Source organism: Lycium ferocissimum, chromosome 1, assembly GCF_029784015.1.
Source record: "Lycium ferocissimum isolate CSIRO_LF1 chromosome 1, AGI_CSIRO_Lferr_CH_V1, whole genome shotgun sequence".
NCBI lineage: Eukaryota > Viridiplantae > Streptophyta > Magnoliopsida > Solanales > Solanaceae > Lycium > Lycium ferocissimum.
Genome location: NC_081342.1, coordinates 58222298 through 58247869, shown reverse-complemented (window position 1 = coordinate 58247869; position 25572 = coordinate 58222298). Strand labels below are relative to the sequence as shown.

The 25572-nt window shown below is 37.1% G+C and overlaps 1 protein-coding gene across 1 annotated transcript; it reads right to left on the bottom strand.

The window, feature by feature from the left end:
* Positions 1-7585: 7585 nt before the first annotated feature.
* On the bottom strand, positions 7586-15874 carry LOC132056112 (large ribosomal subunit protein eL20z-like). The gene is made up of 4 exons (XM_059448184.1): positions 15467-15874; positions 11470-11545; positions 10981-11095; positions 7586-7915 (listed from the first exon to the last, which is right to left on the bottom strand). The coding sequence occupies exons 1-4, from the start codon at positions 15711-15713 to the stop codon at positions 7856-7858; spliced, it is 498 nt and encodes a 165-aa protein (XP_059304167.1). The 5' UTR covers positions 15714-15874; the 3' UTR covers positions 7586-7855.
* Between the last annotated feature and the right edge of the window lie 9698 nt (positions 15875-25572).

Sequence of the window (25572 nt, the reverse complement as noted above, 5' to 3'; positions counted from 1 at the left end):
TTATTGATCATTATATATACTTAAGCAATTTTATGGTGTTTTGGGTCAGGATAGATAATCAACTAAGTCCAATACGCACCAAATGGAGTGATCATTGGGTGAATTGATGTGAACTTCTTGATTCACCCACATTTAGTGATAAACAATGGAAATCAATCATATTTATTGATCAAGATATATACTTAAGCAATTTCATGGTGTTTTGGGTGGATAGATGATCAATTAAGTCAAATACGCACTAAATGGAGTGATCATTGGAGTGAATTGATGTGAACTTCTTGATTCACCCCCATTTAGTGATAAACAATGGAAATCAATCATATTTATTGATCAAGATATATATCTACTACAATCATTAGTAATTTGTTGCAAATTCTTTCCACAACTATATGATCCGTTGCAATGATTAGTAACTTGCTTCCCATATAAAATCATTATTTACTTGTTGGAGGAGATCTCAACTTGTTGGAACAGATTAGTAATTTATTGCAACTTCTTTCACAATCGTATGATCTGTTGTAACAGCATTAGTAACTTGTTTTAAAGCAGATTATTTACTTGTTGGAACGGATTGGTATCTTGTTGGAGCATTAGTAATTCGTTGCAACTTCTTTCCAGTGAGTTGATCGTATTTGTTGCAATAAGCATTAGTAACTTGTTTCAAAGAAATTAGTTACTTGTTGGAACGGATTAATAACTTGTTGACAGCATTTGTTATTTATTGCAACTTCTTTCACAAATGTATTATCTAATGCAACAGATTAGTAACTTGTTTAAACAGATTAGTTACTTGTTTGGAACGGATTAGTAACTTCTTTGGAACAGATTAGTAACTTCAACAACTGTATGACCTGTTGCAATCATTTAGGCAACTTTTCTAACGTGGCAGATTAGTAGATTAGTAATTTTTTGCACCTTTTTTAACTATTGTACTATCTGTTGCATTTGTTGCTTAAAGCATTCATAAATAATAATAAGGACAAAAAAAATTGTTCGAGTAGTAATTTGTTAAACAAACTGATAAATAATCGGGGCTCCAAAACTTTGTCTATCCACCCACTGCCCACCGCCACTGCATCCTCGCCACTGAGTTGTCGCACAATAAAGTCTCGGGCTTCATCATGTTAGTGCCGGTAAGCAAATGCTCAATAAAAGCAAATGAATACGATCCGCATGCCATTGCGGTTTCATTGGGGAGATTCTCCTTCAACACAAATTTCCAAGCTTCGTTGAGCGGCTTTTCGTGCAAGCGTTCAAACATGCCACTCGTATTCGAATAGTTTCGGCCATAATTCAATGATCGGGCCGGATGTGGATGAAGAACTCATCCACTTGGATTTTTGGGACGTTGCGGTCATAAACATTTATCACCCTCCTCAATTATGAATTCCGGGGTGACAAACGCTGCTCTTCACCCGACATTTATGTTCGCTTTATAGTAAGCACCTTTTGGCACCAACCCACTCGCGACCACCTTTGGCCGGTACAAAGACCTACATACTAAAGAAGCGATAACATCATCATCCCATATAAAATCATCAAGCATTTGATTGAATGGAATAGCTTACATATTCATTACCGTGTGCTTTCATCCGACAACTCGTGTATCGCTTGAGCATGATATTGTAGAAGTTGAGATCCAAGATTATATCTCACAAGCATAGTGCTCGGTGAAGGTGCTTTGCCTCACACGCATTAAGAGCATAATTTCATCAACATACATTGCATTAAAAGTATAAGGAATGTCGACCACTTGAACAACTAAGTGAGTTGTTGCAACAAGTGTACACTTGTTGCAACAAGTATTGGTCTTGTTGCAACAACTCTCCTAGTTGTTGGAGATTGCTTACGATGCGCTTGGGTCTATTTCACCCAACCGCCGTAAACAATCTCCAACAACTAGGTGAGTTGTTGCAACAAGACCAATACTTGTTGCAACAAGTGTTCCACTCGTCGCAACAAATATATAACTTGTTGCAACTAATACAAGCAAAATAAGACTTGTTTCAACAAAAATAATTGTTGTTTTCAAACTTACATCGCCTTTTCCAATATTTCCACGTCAATAGCACCACCAATCTTCTATGCTTGTCATTATCCCGAAGTCATCGGCCTTAAATTCATGCAATGAATACATCGTACCCTTGCTCTTCTTGGCATTGACGAATTTTTCAAGCTTTTTCATTTTTTGAGCATCTGCATGCTTATACACATTTACCTTTTTTAGATCAACAACAGCAGCTGCCTTGTGGGGTGTAGAAGATTTCCTTGACCTAACATCGGCAACTGCCTTGGAAATTGCTTTTCCCTTCTTGCGAATGCGAATAGGAGTATAGGGTGAGGTCAGCTTCTTGGATGGATTGACACCCCTCTTGGATAACAAACTCTGTAAGCGAGAATTTGTGTCTTTTTGTGCATTCACCAACTCCTCAACATTTTTTATCAAATCATCCATTCGCCGCTTTGCAATAGGTGCATTCACAAGCACATTTCGATGTGTCGGCACCAACAAAGGAAAATCTACCACCAAATCCGCCACAACTAACATCTCCATCAATTGGAGTTTGTCCACCGACATCACCACCAATTGGAGTTTGTCCACCAACAACACCACCAATTGGAGTTTGTCTACCAAAATCAACATCATCATCTATTATTTTTTCACCGGCAATTTCGCCGCAACGTCATCAACAAGCAGTCGACCACCAAAGAACAACACCACCACCACCAACATCTACCACAACCGATTCCCTTTTGATGGTCGTCACTCCAGCCAATTCTAATTTTATCCCCTCAATCATTTTATCAGGAACAGATTGTAAGGGCTCAAAGGAAGCAAGGAATGGCATCTCCAACTCCCGTCTTTGTCGGGACAAGCCATGGGTGCACAACCTACACCAAAAAAGTAGATATATTAAAATGGTCCTAAATAATGAAATGCAACAGATGACTAGGTTGTTGCAACAGGTGTCATACTTGTTGGACATTGTCCAACATATTAGTAACTTGTTGCAACAGGTGTCATACTTTTTGGAATTGTCCAATATATTATAACTTTGTTGGACATTGTCCAACATATTAGTAACTTGTTGCAACAGGTGTCATACTTTTTGGACATTGTCCAACAGATTAGTAACTTGTTGCAACAGGTGTCATACTTGTTGGACATTATCCAACAGATGACCAAGTTTATTCTATATACATGTCTTAAGGCTTACCTCTTCCAAAGGAGGGTTAAAAAGATCAACACTCAATCTAGTGTTGCTCTTTGCAGTCAGCCATCTAAGCATTCTTGGAAAAGACACTTCTGAAGGGTAGTCCTTCACTTGTTGTCGGAGGTGAGGAATGGCTTCAAATGCCCAAGCCTAGAAAATAAGATACCAAAGAAATGAATGATGATAGAAATACAAAAAGTACAAGAAATTGACATTGCAAATGCTCTACCATGAAAGCCCAAGGGAAGCCATATAGATTGACTGCCTTCACCGTTGGCTTAAGCTCTTTCGATAAGTAGTCAACAAATCAACTTGAAGCTTTCCCGCCCCATCCATGGTTGTTGAATGCCTCTTAGTCCTCCGCAAGTTTAAGCAAACCAAGTGGTATGTTCGTACTTGTATCTTTTGCCATAAGAACACAAAGGCACAAACCAAACTAAACACAAGGATCGCTTATGCTTTTTGACATAGTTTTGACCGCAAATCTACAAGCGACTTATCTCTTTTGTAGCTTTTCCCAACTAACTCCACCAAACCAGCTTTCACCGTTATCTTTTCCACCCTTTCCTACTTTCTTGGCTTCTTTGGTCGTCTTACTAGTCCGGCCGGCTTATTCAATACAACAAGAGGGAAGCTCACAAGGATGACATCTAAGGCCGTAACTATGGCAAACTCTTTCAAGCCAAAGCACACCCAAGCATGCCAAGTAATTAATCCAAAGCTCATCCTTTGCATCCGAAAGAATTCTACGCTTCATAAGCCCATATACCATTTTCATTTGAAACCGTGCACCGGTCTCTTCAGGCAGATCCAAATACACCCCAAAACAACTTTTCCTAAAGAAATCCTCCAACCCCGCTTTTTAAGAATTAGCCTAAACATATCAAAGTTCTTACCCATACTCGATTTGACCGTAAGATCAACGGTCAAATCATTATTTTCATTCAACGGCATCCTCACTTCAAGATACTTGTCAATACCGAAAACCTTGACAACCTCAAAGAATGGAAGGTCCGTTATGATCTATGTTCAATCTACTGAAGATTCTCGCAATTAAATTGGCATTCACACTATTTCTCTTCTTTGTTCTTAATTCGACTATGAACGTCGACAAGTGAAATGTATTTTCGGAAGCACTTGTCCTTTTCATCATCTTTATCCAATCCATCTACTCCATCGCAGCTTTTCTTGACTCTTCTAATTCTTCTTCACTTTGTTCATTTGTATCTCTTCGCTTCTTGGCTCGTACTTCCTCTCTTCTCGAGGATTGATTGTCGGTTTCGTCGTGTCTTTCCTCTATATTTGCCGATTCAACAATAGATTTTGCTAAATCGGCAAGATTCTCTAATGATGATTGCACTCTAGCTTTTTTATTATCTCTATGACCCTCAGTTGATTTCTCAACTTTTCTTTTGGCTGGAGACATTTTATCTACACACGGAGAGAAAAAAAAACTTCAACTGATTAGTGCTTCATTCAAAGTAAAAGATAATAAGAAGTGCAGCATTTGATCAAACAAAATACAACAAGTAAATGAATTCCCCAACAATCGAAGAATTTGTTGCAACAAATGATGTAATCGTTGCAACAAGTGAATAGGTTGTTGCAAATGCATTCTTTGATTGTTGAATAAGTGATTAAGATGTTGTATATCTTCTACAAACACAACCAAATAATCAAGCAATGTCCAATGATTTATAGTTGTTGCAACATATTGTATACTTGTTGCAACAAGTGTTTAACTTGTTGCAACAACTATAAATCATGTTGACATCTTTACAAAAACAATAACCAAAAAACTAAAGCTAAGTCCAACAGATTTGTAGTTGTTGCAACATATTGTATACTTGTTGCAACAAGTGTATAACTTGTTGCAACAACTAAAAATCTGTTGGATATGTTCTACAAACAGAACCAAAAAACTGAAGCTATGTCCAACAGATTTGTATTTGTTGCAACATATTGTATATTTGTTGCAACAGGTGTATAACTTGTTGCAACAACTAAAAATTTATTGGATATCTTCTAAAAACATAACCAAAAAACTAAAGCTATGTCCAACAGTATTTGTAGTTGTTGCCACATATTGTATACTTGTTGCAACAAGTGTATAACTTGTTGCAACAATTAAAAATCTGTTGGATATCTTCTACAAACGAACCAAAAAACTAAAGCTATGTCCAACATTTGTAGTTGTTGCAACATATTATCTACTTGTTGGCACAAGTGTAGAAATTGTTGCAACAACTAAAAATCATTGACATAACTTCTATAAACAGAACGGATAAATACTAGGACAAGAACAAAAAAACCATCTATTTGGATATCTACTCCTAAACCCGAACCATACCAGACAACAACAAAAAAAATCATTTATTTCACTACAAACACACAACAACAAAAAGAATAACAACAATAACAACAACAAGATGGATTTTATCCAAGCTTTTCCTAAACACTTAACCAAACCAAAACAACAAGTATCTACTTCCAAGACAACAACCAAATCGTCCACTACGTACACACAATCATACAAGTTAAACAAAATACACCAAATGTATGTGCAATAATTGTTTATCCTTTCTTTTCCTAAACCATACCATAACAAGACAACACCAACACCAACATCAACATCAACACCAACACCAACACTAACACCAACACCAACAACAGTATTTAACTCCAAAATACACTAAATAGAGGGTTTTAAAGCAAGCAACCTCAGCAAATGTCTACAACTGTCAAACAAGTGCTGAAGTTGCTGCAGCAACTTACTCATCTCTTCCAAAAAGTCAACAAGATTGCAAGCCATTTTTTTGAAATCTTAAGGAGAAGAAGAACAAAAACATCACAAAAAACTATAATTTGAGAACAATGTACGCTATTTACAAACGCAAAAACCCCAACAAGTCAAACAAATACCCCAAATAAGGGTTTCTCGAACAAGGAACAACAAAATAAACAACATTGCGAGACAAACCCATGTTCTTCTTCTTCTTTTTCTACAACTAAAATCATCAATTTCTACCAAATAACTTTTGGAACAAGTGAAATAAAAACTTTACCTTGATATTAAAAAAGAAGCAGCAGCAGCGGCAACTACAGACGAGGGTGAAGAAGAAGATGACAAGAAAAGAGGAGAGATGAGAGACGTCCAAGTGAAGGAGATTAACTGTTTGCTTGGGAGTTTTGATTTTGAAATATGGAAGAAGTGCGAGGGAGTTGTGGGGAGGGAACGGTTTGGGATGTTTGAATAATGGGTGGGTGTTTTAGTATAATGGGTTGGTGTTTTGGGTTTTTTTGTAGTTTGTAAAAGATTAAGAAGTTTTAAAAATTACATTTTGAACTCCAATTTTCTTAATCCCAAATTTAATTGGGTTTTGATATGGGGTGGACCCTACACGTCACCTTTAGTAATTTGGAGACTTTTTAGTCACCTTCAGTTAATTCTTCCTAGTATCCCTCCCACGTTTCCCTTTCTCCTACCTGGCTACCCACTATGTAATTAAAAAAAAATAAAAAATAAAAAAAACAAGTATTCATCGGATATAACTATAGCTATTCTATGGTCCTTAGCACAATCATTTTGGAACCAACTATCCGTTAATAAAACAAGATTGACATATAGAACCAGTATATTCGAGGCAAAAAACAAAATATAATCACGTTATCTTACTCGTTACTACTATCATTTCACACCGGATATTATATTTCCTTATTTGAGATTCCCCGTTAAAGAAAAAGTACCACTGATCTTGTTCTTTTTGATTGCTAGTAAATCCTAAAAGTTGATGCCAAAATTGTTTTATAGTCATTGTAATGCATTGACTAAAACCCACCCCCACCCCCCCCAAACCCCCCCCCCCCCCCCCCAAAAAAAAAAAAAAAAAAAAAAAAAAAAAGGGTCACTCAAAACTCTGCAATGCTAAATATATTGTCAACCACCAACGCGGGTTAGGGTGGGATGGCTGGGAATGGAAAAAATTCTATAGGGAGTGCCTCCCCCAGAAATGGGCCCTATAGTGCGTGATTTGGATTTAGTCGAGCTCCAATGTAGGTAGGGGACACCGGGTGGGAAACTGAAAAAAAAAGACATATACTGTCAACCTCTTCCATATGAATCCGAGAAACAATGTGGTCACTGTGACATCCAGTTCCACAATATAAACATACAATCTCCAATATCAAATTCTGCATTTATATTGTCTATTTTCACAAAATGCTTAGAAGAATACAATGTACCAGGACCTTCTAAGAATTGCCTTACCAGAGGTCGAAGAAAAAATAGTGAACATCATGAATATTCCATATGAATCCGAGAAACAATGTGGTCACTGTGACATCCAGTTCCACAATATAAACATACAACCTCCAATATCAAATTCTGCATTTATATTTGTCTATTTTCACAAAATGCTGAGAAGAATACATTGTACCAGGACCTACTAAGAATTGCCTTACCAGAGGTCGAAGAAAAAATAGTGAACATCATGAATAAGCATCACTCAGTCGATAGCTGCTATATACAAATTGCAAGAATAAACGACAATTCCAAACGAAGACAAACAAAAAAGATCCCCCTTCTTTCCTTTATGGATATTTTCCTGAAAATTTACAATATTTGCAGCACGGATCGCCTCTCACCAGGTATAACTTGTCTTTGTCACACCAAGAGTCACAGCAATCAAAGCAAGGGTAGCCTGATGAGCAAGCAAAATGAACAGAGTCAAAGCTAATGACATTAGGCAGAAGAAATAAGATATGCAAGACGAACACAGAGGACCATGTTTTCCTCTGGTGTTCTGGGAAAATTTGGCAAACCATTCCATGGTGAAACTATTAGTTATCAAAAGATCCATACTGAAACTATTCAACCCCTTCAGCAGCAACAAGCCAACAACAGATACTCAATTATGAAGGAACACATCTGTTGTTCACAATTATGCTAACAACAGTTGTCCCATTTTAACGATTAAAAGGCTACTAGAAGTGCTATGCTCATGAAAGCAGTGCATTTTCTTAACAACATTTTCTTTATATTCGCAACTCGCTAGTATCTAAGAATATTTTCCTAACAATTCTAGAGAAATGAAAACGAAATTTATAAACCAAAATTTTATTTCTGTTTTGGCTTGCAATAATTAACTAATTTCCTTTTTGCTGAAAGGTGTTACTTAGAAGGAAATAACATACCAAGATCAAGGAAAAATGCAACACAAAAAAGACAATGGACAGATTTGGCAATATCCTAAAGGTTTATGAGGATATTAACACGTCCCAAAGTTAAAGACTTCAATGCATAACTCCTCCAGTTCTTCATCCTCCTCCAAGATTGTTAACTTCTGTTCTGCTACAAGCAAATTGATAAAATATTTCTACAGAGAGCCACCCAAACAACAAATTTATGACAACAACAACAGACCCAGTGTAATCCCACGAAGTGGGGTTTGGGGAGGTTAAAGTGTACGCAGACCTTGCCCTTACCTTGGAAGGTAGAGAGATGAAACTCCTTTCTAATACCTATGCCCAAACTCCTCATGTGCTTACGAGTTACGAAAATCCCTCGACTCACTCTACAGGTTTAGAATTGAAAAGGCAATAATAGATTACGCATTTACACTATATGGGAAACCTATAACGTGAGGCACTCTAGAGTATTTCAACATGTGGTACACACATATCTATACTGTTACTACAAGCATACAATTTTGGAATTAGACTAATTTTAATACCACTCATCCCAAATTTTCCCCAGAGAAGAAATAGAGGTGTCTATAGTCTGCTTCCCAAACCATCTATCACATCCTCCCAAAGGATAAGGTCTATGTGCTGCCTCATTTGTATTTCTACTTTCTTCTACTCGGCCTACAAACTTCTGAACTATTCTGATATGTAGAGGAAAGAAGACAGTCGAACTGGAAATATGTAGCTAGAAACTTAGTGCAAGAAGTTCTTGCTTCATCTATTATAGTCTACGGTAAATTTGCAACATGCCAGTCCACTTGATAGGAGTTCCTCCCAAAATGTTCAACAATATGATGCGACAATAAATCGAAGGACTTCTAGTAACATCTTTCATACTACTTACTCCTTGCTCCTATTTTTTGACTGAGACAACTTCAAAAAGCTAGTTCCATGCCCAGATTATAAGGCAAGACTGGTTATGTGCCACTATATGTAGGGGTTGATCATGATGATGTTCAAGCTTAATTTACTGTTGAGGAACTTGCAACATGCAAGTAACTTGTTAGAATTGCCTGTCCACAATCAGGGGCGGAACCAGAATATTTGATAAGGGGTTCAAGAAAATTAAAAAATAAACACGCGCAGAAATCAAAACAAACACAATTCTCTATTGAAAGTGCAAGTATATTACTACAACTGTACACGACGAGGTTTCATTCCTTGAAATGTTTTTATAATAACATCATTAGAGATCCTAGTAAACACATCTTTTTCTACATAAGGCACCAAGCAACACACATAAAAGGGAATTGATTACTATTTACTAAATAAAAATCTACACTTTGATTCTTTTATTATCTAAAAATAAATATCTAGAAGACCAATTTTGCAAACAAACAACATTTAAAAATTAAAACAATCAAGGCTTGGGGTTCATGGATGGAAAACGGGTCAGCTACCCATTTCACAAAATGAGTTGATTAACAACTAACAAGAAACAATAATGGATTTATTGTGATTTTGAGTATGGTTAAAAAAAAGGAGGGAAAAAAAAAGAAATACCTTAGAATTGGAAGCCATGGGCTAAGAAGAAATGACAAAGAGAGGAGCGCGCAAGTAGACAGTAGAAGTAGAACAAATGAACAATGTTAACACTTTTGAATTTAGGGATTCTATATCCCAAATGGCCCACGTTTTTTTTAATAATAATAAATAAAGTGACGTCGTTTTTTTTTTTTTTTTTAAGGGACTGGATGAAAAAGGTAAAAAAATGTGTCATTGCCGAGAATCGAACCCGCGACTGCGGGCTCATTCACAGGCGCCTTATCCAGTGATCCACAATCTCCATTTGTTAAGGGGATGCAAAAATAATATTTGTACATGAATAAAAAAATTCGCAGTATATATATAGTGCAATTTTCCGACGAAGGGGGTTCGGTTGCCACCCCTCGCACCCCTGTAGCTCCGCCCCTGTCCACAATGTAGCAGAACATGATGCGGGTACGAAATAAAAAGACTTAGTCATCTTTCATGCTAATCGCTTGAAAGTGAAAACAGCAGGAAGGTAAATCCATATGCAGACAACATCTAACTACTAATTAAATTTCCCTCTCTATACTATGAAGCACAGTCATCTTTCATGCTAATCGCTTGAAAGTGAAAACAGCAGGAAGGTAAATCCATATGCAGACAACATCTAACTACTAATTAAATTTCCCTCTCTATACTATGAAGCACAATAGTCAGCATACTGCTTCATTGTACTGCCTCATCAGTTTTCTCTTCGTCAGACTACAAATTTCCAACATAAAGAGGGAGAGTTGAAAAGCTACACGTGTAGAGGTAAACCAGCCTTAAAAGGCCTTGCTAGTTCACGTAGTACCACTCACACTAGGTAATGCCAGTGCATACAAATACAACCATACATGTTACAAAGTAAAAAAATCCCATATCTCTAAGTGCCGGCAGATAAAAGTTACCATCAGGAAACAAAAATCGCACAGGAAACCCCGCATTGCTCAATTAAAGCCATTACACAAGAAATAAATTAATTGATATTGCAAGAGATGAGTAAACTTACTGCTAAGGTGCATGCAATAAATCCAGGTTTTTCTCTGTAATCGAGCCGAGTACACAAAAGAAGAAAAGCTCCAATGTACCAGGGAATGGCACCAAGAAAGAAACCAATAATGAACCTTGTAAAGAAAGTCAGAAGAGCATTAGAGAGCAAACCATGGTTGAAATTTTTGGTTGAGCTTTCCACGAATCATAAGATCTAGCTCGTAAGAATCTGGTTCACTAATGTCAGAATCCAGTAAAGCCATTAGCAAATTTCATATTAGGTTTTCATGTTGCTGAATTGTTATTCGTGTGTGCATTTACATTTTTGTTGCCCAAAGATTCAACGTCTGACCTCATTTTTTCTCTTAACTAAATTTAGTACTGAATTTGGTGAGCAAAGAATTCCCAAGCCAAAATAATAAGTCAGTCAAGGTTATTTACATCACTTACGCTCCTCAGACAAATGAATGAGAAAAGGAGGTAAAGAAAGGCTAATATCGGAACTTACAAGAACCAGCCAATTCCCATACCACAGCAAGGAAGCCGATGCTCCCTTATAGGTCTACCTTCGGCAACAGCATAACCTAAAATCAGAGCAAATCCAAAATGAGAATATGATATATAAAAGTCTAAAACATTGGTCTTTTGAATTGCCAAAAATCATTTCATTCAAACTACTCCTTCGGACATAAACTACACAAAGCGCCAAAAGCAATCAAAATCATCTCATAGTTCTCCACTCTTGATTGAAAGGATATAGAGTTGTTTAAAACTAAGAAGGATGCCCTGTTTATATGCCTTACTTTTGCAAATCAAGAAACTACCTATCTTTATACTTTAATACAATTAGGACTTTAATGTATCAATAACGTAGTTAATGTCTCGTTGATCAAAATTCTGTAAATACTTTTGACACCAAGTTAAAGCCTCATTGACAAAATTCTCTCCATAATTTTGATGCCTAGTTAAAGCAGCATTGCCACAATTCTTGCCATATTTACTGCAAAATAACTTTATCTACTCACCTATATAAACAAAATATATTTGACTAGTTTCTTATAGATGTGGGGTCTAAACCAGACATCCATTGAGAGACAAATAAGAGAGAGTCGCTCCTCTTCCACTTTAAATCCACATCAAACTGATATATATTCTTATTCCACATTCCACACTTTTAACTCGGTATTACTAATATATTCTTATTCCACATATTACACTTCGCAAAATTATACACAGAATCCTGCATAGTTAATGCGAGGATTATTTAATACCGCCAGCCAAACGCTGCATAAAGTTATGCAGGAATTATTCTTTTATATGGCCAACCAGACTGAGTAGTATTTCATTTTACCTATAAAAAATTATGGCCAAACAAGGAGACTATTTTTCCTAATTCCTCAAGCCAAACATTATCTTATGCGTGATTTTTTGAAGGGATTATTTTTCCTAATCCCTCCAACCAAACGACTGCTAAGTCTACATCCAAATAGAAAATTTTATGTTTTATACTAATAACTAAGAGAGTAAGAAGCTTTTGGTAACAGTGCTCATTAGCCATTTACATTTTACTTCTCAGAACACACTTAAGACCAATTCATAAGAAAAGAAAAAGGTTTAAAGGTCAATGTTGAAAGACCAACTCTTCTGTTATCTATCGCCATCTCATAATATTTTTTTCTCCCAACCCATCTCTTTCATATAACCGAGAGACCGGTTGTTTTCAGATTTGAAGTGGTGGATAATGGACTACCTCTACCTCTCTACCCTTCTCTACTTAAATACCGAACTTGTTTCATAGCAGGACTTGCCCAGTCTCTATTTATTCTCATAACCTTTAGCAAACTTTAAATTAGACCCCAATACACGTATATATCCTAGTACCTAATTACCCTAATATGTATAGTTTTCGGATGTGGAAGAGAAAGCCGCACTAAACCTCCATAAACTATTATAAAAACTATAATATGATTTCTCAACATTAACATTCTTTATTATCTTCTTAATTCACAATCCGTGATCCTTGTAAATTCTGGAATCCTAGGACCAAAGGCAACATGTGCAACTCACACAACAAAATCAAGAGTACTTTTGGGAATTCATTTTCTGAGAACCTTAAAAGATAACGAATCAATACCATATGAGCGCTCCCCGTCCTCTTTCCAAATACATGTATATATCCTAGTACCTAGTTACCCTAATATATATAGTTTTCGGATGTGGAAGAGAAAGCTGCAGTAAACGTCCATAAACTATTATAAAAACTATAATATGATTTCTCAAAATTAACTTTCTTTATTACCTTCTTAATTCACAATCCGCGATCCTTGTAAATTCTGGAATCCTAGGACCAAAGGCAAGATGTGCAACTCACACAACAAAATCAAGAGTACTTTTGGGAATTCATTTTCTGAGAACCTTAAAAGAAAAAGAATCAATACCATATGAGCGCTCCCCGTCCTCTTTCCAAATACACGTATCTTAGTACCTAATTAGCCTAATATGTATAGTTTTCGGATGTGGAAGAGAAAGCTGCACTAAACCTCCATAAACTATTATAAATACTATAATATGATTTCTCAACATTAACTTTGTTTATTACCTTCTTAATTCACGATCCACAATCCTTGTAAAATCTGGAATCCTAGGACCAAAGGCAAGATGTGCAACTCACACAACAAAATCAAGAGTACTTTTGGGAATTCATTTTCTGAGAAACGTAAAAGATAAAGAATCAATACCATATGAGCGCTCCCCGTCCTCTTTTCCACACCCAATGCCATTGCCCCTCGCTAGAACAACCTACTTTAGAATATCCTTAACATTGTCACATGTTATACACAGTGATCAATTTGGCCTTTTATCGATAAAAAGGCCTCCAGATTTGGAGGGAGACATAACTAGTAGTTCCATTAACCACATTGCACTACTTAAAATAGAACATGGAACTTTCATGCCTTTTACTTGACTTTAAAATACCATTCAACACTCTTGGATTGATTTCCAAATGGCAATCTCGTCACCCCTACAGTCAACCAAATTAAACTACAGTAAGTAAAAACTAAAATGGACCACATATTTGTATAGTGGTACTCTTCAACATAAATCAGTAAACACGTATAAGACTCCATATAACAGCCAGAAAACTGGGTTGCAGAATAGAGAGATTGTTTCAAATCAATTATTATAGTTGGGTGGTGTTTATATGATTAACCATATTTTCGATTACCTACCCTTTGCAGCTATCCCATTCTTTTTTTTTTTTTTTTTTTTTTTTTATAACATGAGAACTCGCAGCCCCTACCTTTTGGGTGCGCATAGGGTAAATCCAGCTCCTGTGCAATAGCTCGCAAACCACACAGGAGATATAACCCGCACTAGTCAAGCCCCGTACGACGAGATCGACCTAGAAGTCAAAACCCCTGCTGTCGTAAGCAGGGAGTTTTGAACTTGAGACCTCCATTATGAAAGCCCCATGCTCAACCAACTAAGCCACCCTTGCGGGTTTGCAGCTATCCCATTCTTATAAGCAATGTATATCAAATTCTTTAGCTCCTCTATTCAATTTTATGTGACGTTCTTTTCTTTTTTAGTAAGTTCCAAAAAAAATGACAACTTTCTATATTTGAAAACAATTTAACTTTAGGCTTGTCATTTTACCCTCAATGATGTGCTTTTATAACCACATAGATATCATGGCAAATTTAAATTGAGAATTTAAGTTATATATATCGTCCCCCCTCAGGCTACCTTTCCCGCTTGTAGCAGGCAACCTGTCTTACTTCCAAAATTACAAATCCCATATTCTAAGGACCTAGATATCCTTTGGATGACTTGATAGTGTAATTTTTTTTTTTTTTTTTTTTTTACACTGACGGGGTAAATAACTTAAACCCAATGATAAGTTCCAAAAGTTTTTCTTTCATTCTTAAAACTCCATTTCAAAGCAAAAGCTGCCACATACGATGAAACGGACGGAGTATTTAACTCCAATCATATTATGATCCATTTCTAATCCCAGCGTATCCAAATTATCTTATTCGACATACCCAATTATACCTCACCTTAAGTACACACGTCCAAAGGGATTGGATTCCCTCCAGTAATGTTCAATGGCTTTCTTGATTAACGTCACGTGTGAGCTCAAAATTTAATGGTTGGGATTGCGTCCAGGCTTCTACTCATCTTTATTTGGAATATCAAACACCATATCCTCATTCTATTTTTTCCGACAATGTCTCAAGTGTTTGTAATCTTGCTGACACTTTAAAATTAAGGAGCTTGTTTTCCACAATGATGCTAATCACTTTAGCATCAACAAACACAACACAAATTGATTCACAACGCATGAAGCATTCGGAAAACTAACCCCTCTGCGCTTCAATCCCCCCAACAATGTAAACAAATAACGGAACTGAAAACAAATTTGACTTAAATTTCCGTATTCACTTTTTTTATCTATAAACATTATGCATCAGTAATTAATACATTCAAAAAAAAAAAAACACCTTGAACGGCGGTTTGATAAGCATGAGGATAGTAATGCGAAGGAACAACGGAGACACCAGGAGGAGGTATAGGTTGAGGAAAACCGAATACCGCTTGCGATTGCGGAGGAGGTGTTTGATAATTAGCGACTCCTTGAAATGTACCGTAGTAATTATTGTTTCTCGCCGGAAATGGTTCGCCGGAGGCGGAGGCTGCCGTTGCCGGAGCGGCGGCTTTGTTCATCTTTTCACCTTCTTCGCCGCTCATTGTGATCGGTGATCGATTGAAGGTTTAGGGTTTCGATAGATCAAAGAGATTGTTGATCAAGGATTTTGGAATAGTTGAATGATCACATGTGGCGTTTCGATGCTTAGTATTACCCGGACACGTGGATTTTTTTTTTTCCTTTCTTCGGACTTGGAAATTTCTGCTCCCTTCATTTGGAGGAAAATTAGTACAGTATATAATCCTAACTAGTGTTATTTAAAACTAATTTTAAAATTAAATTTGCAATTACTTTTTTTCTCACTCTAAGTGATATTAAGTTATTGAAAGATTAGTTCGATCTTTTCTATAAATTTCTAAAAATCTAAGGCTCTCCAAAAATTAAAATTGCACCCAAAGTATTTAAAAATTGAATTTTGTCCTTATTTAGATTTCTTTTTAGCATTATTTATCTATTAAATTTCATCTAGATTTAGACTTTGAAAATTTCTTGAGATCCAATTTAGTTGTAACATCTATGTGATTAAAAATATCCATTATGAACTATAACACTTTCTTTCAAAAGGAAGGAAAATAATTTGGTTCAAGAGACATCAATTATATATGCTACATTTATTCTTTCGATGAGATGTTAGTAGATGTTATTTTCATTTAAGATATACAAACTACCATGAAAATATGAAGAGAATTAATGACTTTTCTTAATATAATTAAATCCTTTTGCTTTCCAAAAACTTATGTGATAAGGAAATGACATTTCTTTCTTTTGTTAGTTTATAAATGGCACATTATTTTATAAAATATACAGGCTAATCAGTTTTTAAACAAAAATAAAGCTTCAACGCTTCATGTTTAATTTAATCGTGTGTCCCTGTGAGTTAAAAGACTACACAGATCTTTAATTTAAAACCACAAGATTCAAAAGTCTCGCCTTATTTCTTAAATTTCGTGCCTAGTCAAACTAAGACACTTAAATTGGGACGGAGGGAGTATTACTATTGCTTGGAAAACTAAAAATTATGTAATATTTAGGTACACACGCATAAAATAGGTCATTTTCTTTAATTATACACATCAGTTATAGTTGGAACGATTCTAAGGGTTTACAGGTTATTGAGGTTAATGCGTATATTAAAGGAGGTGACATATTTTAAGTAGTTAACTCATCTATGTAATAGACATCTGAGAATACACGCAAAAGTATTTTTAAAATTTAAATAGAAAATGTCTAATAGAAACATATTATCATGTGTTCGGGTGCTCAATTGAAATAAGTCGTAATTTATGTGTTCATTTAAAATTTACTGACAAATTTAAAAATAAAATATTAAGACAATAAAGCAATATATATGTCACGCCCCGAACCATGGCCCATGATTAACACGGCACTCGGTGCCTTACTGGATGTGACCGAGCGAACCACATGGCTTGGTGAATCAACATGGGGCGTAAACATGAGCGGAATATAACTTAAATATGATGAGCCTGAATAAACATGAGATGTCATAATAGTAAATAAAATACTTGATTAAAACGTGAATACGGATTGTCACAAATACTGAGCCAAAGATGGCTATACGACTCTGAATATTTGACATAACATAACTGACTAGTCTATGAAACCTCGACACGAGTCGATCGCTAAATCGCACGGGACAAGGCCCCCGCATACCTTTACTGCATAACTGAAAAAAAATATAAAATAAGATAAAACCCCGAATGAGATGGGGCTCACCAATAGCTGATACGTGTAGAGTCCTAACGAGCTAATCCGTCATCCTGTAAATCTGCATCGTGAAATGCAGGCCCCCAGGCAAATAAAGGGGACGTCAGTACACTTGAATTGTACTGGTATGTAAAGCAACTGAATGAAGTAAAGCATGGCACATGAAATAATAGAACTGAAACTGAAACTGAAACTGTAAACTGAACATGAACATGAATATCATCTGACATGAATATGTATGTATAACATGGGTAAAAGATTTTAAGTCTGTAAAGATATCTGTGGGAGAGCATTAGTATAACCAACATATAACCACCATGCAAGAACCTGGCGTCTGATCTCTGCCCTACCAGCTAAGCCATCTTATATCTTGCCGGGGTACAAGATATGAACATGAACATGAACATGAACATGAATGGATCCAATAACCACAATGGGTAAACATGAAGGTATCGTCCTAACTGGGCGGAGCGATCCTTATCCTACGCTGGCATACGTAGTTTCAGGCTATCTGAGCCTTCTCGGTAATCTGTGCAACTCCCAAAACATGAACATGGATATAGTTGGCTTAGTAGCCCATGAATTATAACTTGCTTGTAAACATGATTTTTGCTTGTATTACGTAAAGCATGAAGATAATAAATAATATAACTTGTCCGAAAACATGGAGACATGTAGGATTTTCATGAAAATAAGCATAATACTCATATCTTGCATGTAAGAACCCATGGAATGCAAAGTACGGGTTTTCATGGATTACGGACAGATTCTCAATAACCAAAAGGGAATATTAAGAACACAATAACGAAGTAATCATACAAACATGGTATATCATGGTACATGAACTTAGGATTATCATGAACATGGCTAAAACCCTAGTTTTGGCAAATGTTACACCTCGAAAATTTTGCGTTAACGTACAGTGAATAGACTAACGAAGGGTAGGAAGTATACGATGTCTTGGTAAGTAAGAAATAACATTTGATGATTCTAAATGAGATTTCAAAGACATTCGAGGTAGGAGACGGGAGTTGTTAAGGGAAGCAAGGTATATGTTGTGTGTCGGGCAAGATTTACGAGTATCGAATTAATGAGAGCTTAGTGATGTTTTGGAGAAGAGCTATAACACCCATTAGATTGTTAATGAGGTGTTAAACAAGTGTTAAGAAGGTTCCATAAGGATTGGAGATCAAATGAGCCGACGAGAATGTATTCCGGAAAGTTGGGCCACATACGGTCCAACATACTAGCCGTATAAAATATACTGGCCGTATGTCTGGCCGTATGTTCTGCCTAGAATGGGACCTTCACTGGACCAAACATACGACATACGACCGTATGTTGGTCCATATGTCCGAGTCGGGTCAAATTTTTAAGTTGATATAAAGACCCCCAACCTCATTTATTTCATTCCATTTTTCACTTCACACCTCAAGAACACTCTAGAGAACTCTCCACTCTTCATCCACAAGAACCTAAGAGAAATTGATGATCAACTTCATCAAACCAACAAAATCAAGTATATGAAACACATTCAAGTTCATCCAAGCCAAGGAATTCCAACGGAAGTGAACTAGGGTTTTGGTGCAAGAGAAGTATTTCCACTCAAGGCTTATTCCTACAGTATCTAAGGTAAGTTTTATGACCTTTTCATGTAGCTTAAGGTAATGAGAGGTTGAAAGACTTAGATTATAGAAGGGGATAGAAAATGGGTCACAAAGATAGGAATAATGAGATTTTGAGTAGTAGTTTGAATGAGTCATGAATATTGATATGTTGTGATTGTAAGTACTCTATAAGTGACACTTATAACATAGGATGAGTATTATATGTGAGAAAACGCAATAGTGAACTATGACCATGATTATGGAGAAATTGAAGTGAAATTAAGAAATGTGGATAATGTAGATGAATGATGATTGTTGCTTATAATATTGTGAATGTTGTTATGGATGTTTGGGAGTTGATATGTGATATGAGGAAAGTTGTATAAACAAAGGAAATGCTGCCCAATTTTCTCTAGCTTTAGTAAGCACGTTCTTATAATCGTTTAGCTAATGTTAATACGAACTCCCTTGAAGGTAAAGACGTGAGAATTAAAGAAGAACGATCAAGCGGTAGAATAACTAAAGGAAAAGGTACGTGAGGCTAGTCCTTTCTTTCTAAGGCATGAATCTTATGGCATGATCTTTCCTCATTCACCATGAATTTCTTACATTCCGAAAAACTAAGAGTCTATGTTCGTGAATAGCCATATGAGTTAAAGATAAGAGATATTATGAACATGATGATGATGAGCTTAAGTCTAAAGATTCTAGAGTTCACGATATGATGTTTCTGTAAAGCTAATGATGTTAACTACGATCCATTGATGTTGTTTATTGTATACACTCACCTTATATGCTAATTCCTTCAAGGTGAGGTAGAATGCTTATGAATGCTCCATAATGAAATCGGGGCTCGCGCCTATGTCACCCCGATAAAGTATGGTTGTCTTTGAGTTCTATGCATGCATTATGACGAGTACATGATGATGATATTACACCGCGCCTATATGGCTGGGCAGACACCGCTGTGATTGCTATGCCTGTGGCAAGTTAGGCACATACGAGAGATTACCCGTCGATGAGCGACAGAGTTGGGGTCCAGCCCACAGGATCGTGGCCGGTTCTTCTTCGCCGCGTGGGGCGTACTCCCCATTTCGCAGTCGGCGGGGAGCATCTTCTTCGGATGCCACTCGGCCCGTATGTATGCTTTAGCTTGATGACGGGATCTTCGAGTCCTCCTGTGATGTGGTTACGGTATATTATCCGTATTTTCCCATGATGTGTATACATTGATAGATCCGGGTTCTACCCTATCTTATATTACTCCGTGTGTTGTTGGTCGTATTGGGGTGAAACCCGAGCCAATTAAACCTTTTGAGGTATCTACTTCGGTTGGTGATCCCGTGATAGCTAGACAATTGTACAAAAATTGTGTAATTGTGATATGCGACCGCCAAACTAACGCCGATTTAGTTAAGTGGAAATGTTAGATTTCGATGTGATTATGGGTATGGATTGGTTGGCCTCATGTTATGCTAATGTTGATTGCCGAATGAAAGTAGTTCGATTTCAATTTCCGGGAGAGCTCGTGCTTGAATGGAAGGGTAATCCTGAGATCTCCCGAAGAGGTAGGTTTATTTCCTACCTTAAGGCAAGAAAGATGATAGAAAAAGGCTATATTTATCACTTAGTTCGAGTTCATGATACCGAAGCAAAGCCACCGACTTTCCAATCCGTTCCAGTAGTGAATGAATTTTCGGATGTATTTCCAGATGAACTTTCAGGCCTTCCTCCGGAAAGAGAGATTGATTTCGCTATTGATGTGTTGCCGGATACCAAGCCTATTTCTATTCCTCCTTACCGAATGGCTCCGGCAGAATTGAAAGAGCTAAAGGCACGGTTGAAAGATTTGCTTGAGAAGGGGTTTATTAGGCCCAGTTTATCACCGTGGGGAGCACCCATTTTATTTGTGAGAAAGAAAGATGGTTCCCTACGGATGTGCATTAATTACAAGCAGTTGAATAAGGTGACGATAAAGAATAAATATCCTCTCCCAAGGATTGATGATTTGTTCGATCAATTACAGGGTGCCAAGTGGTTTTCCAAAATAGATCTAAGACCGGGTTATCATCAAGTGAGAGTTAGAGAAGCAGACATTCCTAAAACAACTTTCAGAACGAGATATGGCCATTATGAATTCGGGTGATGTCATTTGGGTTAACTAATGCTCCGGCAGTGTTCATGAATTTGATGAATAATGTATTCAGGCCTCTCTTGGATTTATTCGTAATAGTATTCATTAACGATATTCTGGTATACTCTCGCACAGAATCAGAACATGCAGACCATTTACGTATTGTTCTTGGAATTCTTCGAACTCGAGAATTGTATGCAAAATTTTCAAAGTGCGAGTTTTGGCTGAATTCTGTAACATTCTTAGGTCATGTTATTTCAGATGATGGCATTCGAGTTGATACTTAGAAAATTGAAGCTGTGAAGACTTGGCCAAGGCCTACAACGCCTACGAAAGTTCGTAGTTTTACGGGATTGACGGTGTTACTATAGAAGGTTCGTAGAGGGATTTTCATCTATTTCAAACCCCCACCGACGAAGCCAACCCGAAGTCGCTAAATTTCAAAGGAGTGATACTTGTGAACGCAGCCTTCCAAGAGTTGAAGGACAAATTAACTTCGGCTCAGGTCTTGACACTCGGAAGGGCCGGATGGTTATGCCGTATATTGTGATGCTTCCAATGTTGGGTTAGGATGCGTATTGATACAACACGGTAAAGTCATCGCGTATGCTTCGAGACACCGCGGAAGCATGAAAAGAACTACCAAATTGACTCATGATCTCGAATTGGTGCAGCTTATTCATGCATTAAAGATGTGGAGACATTACTTGTATGGTGTGCGTACGTTAATATCTATACGATCACAAGAGTCTTCAATACATTTTCAAATAGAGGGAGTTGAATCTGCGGTAGAGACGGTGGTTAGAATTATTGAAAGATTATGATGTGAGTATTTTATACCACCCCGGGAAGGCAAATGTAGTAGCTGATGCGCTTAGCCGCCGATCAATGGGCAGCCTATGTGAAGTTCCTTCAGAGAAGAAAGAATTGATTCATGAGCTCCACCAACTAGCTAATCTTGGAGTACGTCTAATTGATTCGCAGTAGTGCAGAACTGGTATTAATAATCCACGTTTCGTCCCGAATATGGAAGTGAAAGAGCGTCAATATGAAGATCCTCGGTTGAGCCATTATAGAAACACATTTCATGAAAAAGAGAAGTCCCCATTTGAAACTTCGATGGATGGAATTATTAGATACCGAGGCAGGCTATGTGTTCCGAATGTTGCAGGATTACATCGCCGAATTCTAGAAGAAGCTCATTATTCTCGGTATTCTATTCATCCAGGAGCGACAAAGATGTATCATGATCTCAAGTTAATTTATTGGTGGGATTGAATGAAGAAAGACATAGCTAATTTGTAGCTCAATGCCCAAACTGTCAAAGCAAGTGAAAATCGAGAATCAAAAGCCGGAGGATTATTGCGCAGCAATGGAAATCCCTACTTGGAAATGGGAAGTTATCAATATGGATTTTATTGTGGGATTACCCCGTTCCCGAGGCAAATATGATTCCATATGGGTGATAGTGGACAAATTTACGAAAACAGCTCATTTTCTTCCAGTCAGAACCACATACTCAGTAGAAGATTATGCAAGGTTGTATCTCAAGGAGATTGTGCGACTCCATGGTATTCCGATATCCGTTATCACGTATTAGAGGGCACAAGATTTACGGCTAAGTTCGGAAATCTTTCCAAGAAGGCCTCAGGTACCCCAAATAAAGCTCGGCGCACGGCATTTCATCCGCAAACCGACGGGCAAGCCGAACGTACCATTCGTACCTTGGAGGATATGCTAAGGGCATGTGTTCTAGATTTTTGGTAGTTGGGATGACCACTTACCTCTAATTGAGTTTGCATACAACAATAGTCGCCATTCCAAGATTCAAATGGCTCCGTATGAGCTTTATATGGAAGGAAGTGTAGATCCCCAATTGGATGGTTTGAAATAGGAGAAGTACAACTAATAGGCCACGAGTTGATTCAACAAGCAAAGAGAAAAGTCAAGGTGATCGAGAAAGATTGTTGACAGCCCAAAGTCGCCAAAAATCTTATGCGGACAACCGCCGGCGAGACTTAGAATTTCAAGTTGATGATTGGGTATTTTTGAAGGTGTCGCCAATGAAAGGGGTGATGAGATTTGGTAAGAAAGGAAAGTTAAGTCCTCGATACATTGGACCCTATAAGATTATCCACAAGGTGGGTCAAGTAGCTTATGAATTGGACTTGCCTCCAGAACTTGAATCGGTCCATCCAGTTTTCCATGTCTCAATGCTCCGCAAGTGTGTTGGAGATCCTACGAGGATTGTTCCAATAGATGATGTTCAAGTGACAGAAAAGCTAGTCTATGAAGAAGTGCCCATTGCCATATTAGACAGGAACGTACGGAGACTTCGAAATAAGGAAGTAGCCTCAGTTAAAGTCTTATGGTAGAATAACAACCGAGAAGAAATGACTTGGGAAGTAGAAGAGAGTATGAAATCCAAATACCCGCACTTATTTCAGCCCCCGGAAGAGATCCATGATGAAACATCGCGATTATGAGGTATGTATGTTTTCTTTTTATGCATATGGGTCGTGTGTGGCCAACTTATATTGCTATTGAGTTGTGGCCCTGTGAGGCAATGTTATTGTGCGATGTTGTGACAGGATGGTAGTGCCATATTACAGGAAAAACTCTGGCGAAATTTTCGTAGAATTCCCGAGTGCTTAACATTCGAAGGCGAATGTTCCAAAAAGGGGGGGAAGAATGTTACACCTCGAAAATTTTCCGTTAACGTACAGTGAATAGACTAACGAAGGGTAGGAAGTATACGATGTCTTGGTAAGTAAGAAATAACATTTGATGATTCTAAATGAGATTTCAAAGACATTCGAGGTGAGACGGGAGTTGTTAAGGGAAGCAAGGTATATGTTGTGTGTCGGGCAAGATTTACGAGTATCGAATTAATGAGAGCTTAATGATGTTTTGGAGAATATCTATAACATCCATTAGATTGTTAATAAGGTGTTAAACAAGTGTTAAGAAGGTTCCATAAGGATTGGAGATCAAACGAGCCGACGAGAATGAATTCCGGAAAGTTGGGCAACATACGGTCCAACATACTGGCCGTATAAAATATACTGGCCGTATGTTCTGCCCAGAATGGGACCTTCACTGGACCAAACATACGGCCAGTATAAAAGATACGGACCGTATGTTGGTCCGTATGTCCGAGTCGGGTCAAATTTTTAAGTTGATATAAAGACCCCCAACCTCATTTATTTCATTCCATTTTTCACTTCACACCTCAAGAACACTCTAGAGAACTCTCCACTCTTCATCCACAAGAATCTAAGAGAAATTAATGATCAACTTCATCAAACCAACAAAATCAAGTGTATGAAACACATTCAAGTTCATCCAAGCCAAAGAATTCCAATGGAAGTGAACTAGTGGTTTTGGTAAAGAGAAGTATTTCCACTCAAGGCTTATTCCTACACTATCTAAGGTAAGTTTTATGACCTTTTCATGTAGCTTAAGTTAATGAGAGGTTGAAAGACTTAGATTATGGAAGGAGATAGAAAATGGGTCACAAAGATAGGAATAATGAGATTTTGAGTAGTAGTTTGGAATGAGTCATGAATATTGATATGTTATGATTGTAAGTATGCTATAAGTGACACTTAGAACATGGGATGAGTATTATATATGAGGAAACGCAATAGTGAACTATGACCATGATTATGGAGCAATTGAAGTGAAATTGAGAAATGTGGATAATGTAGATGAATGATGATTGTTGCTTATAATATTGTGAATGTTGTTATGGATGTTTGGGAGTTGATATGTGATATGAGGAAAGTTGTATAAACAAAGGAAATGTTGCCCATTTCTCTAGCTTTAGTAAGCACGTTCTTATAATCGTTTAGCTAATGTTAATACGAACTCCCTTGAAGGTAAAGACGTGAGCATTGAAGGAGAACGATCAAGCGGTAGAATAGCTAAAGGAAAAGGTATGTGAGGCTAGTCCTTTCTTTCTAAGGCATGAATCTTATGGCATGATCTTCCCTCCTTCTCCATGAATTTCCTACATTCCGAAAAACTAAGAGTCTATGTTCATGAATAGCCATATGAGTTAGATGTTATATCCCGTATTTTTGTGCATTGGAATATTTTTTAAGCGAATTGAGATAAGTTTAAGGACAAGATTATTTCGGGATATGAGATGGAGACTTTTTATCCCCGATTTTAATTAATGCACGAATTGCTTATAAATTTTAATTGGTATAGAAATATCAATGGAGATTTGGGATTAATTTACCATAATTGGATTATTAAGTGGGGATTAGAGACTAATTATCATTAATCAAGTCATTAGTGGGATTAAGTGGACCCTACTATAGCATGGCCAAATTTGATTGGCCCATGCTATGGTGGGACACATGTCAACCAAATGGACACATGTCAACCTTGAGTTAAAGATATATAAGGTTATTTGATGACTAACCT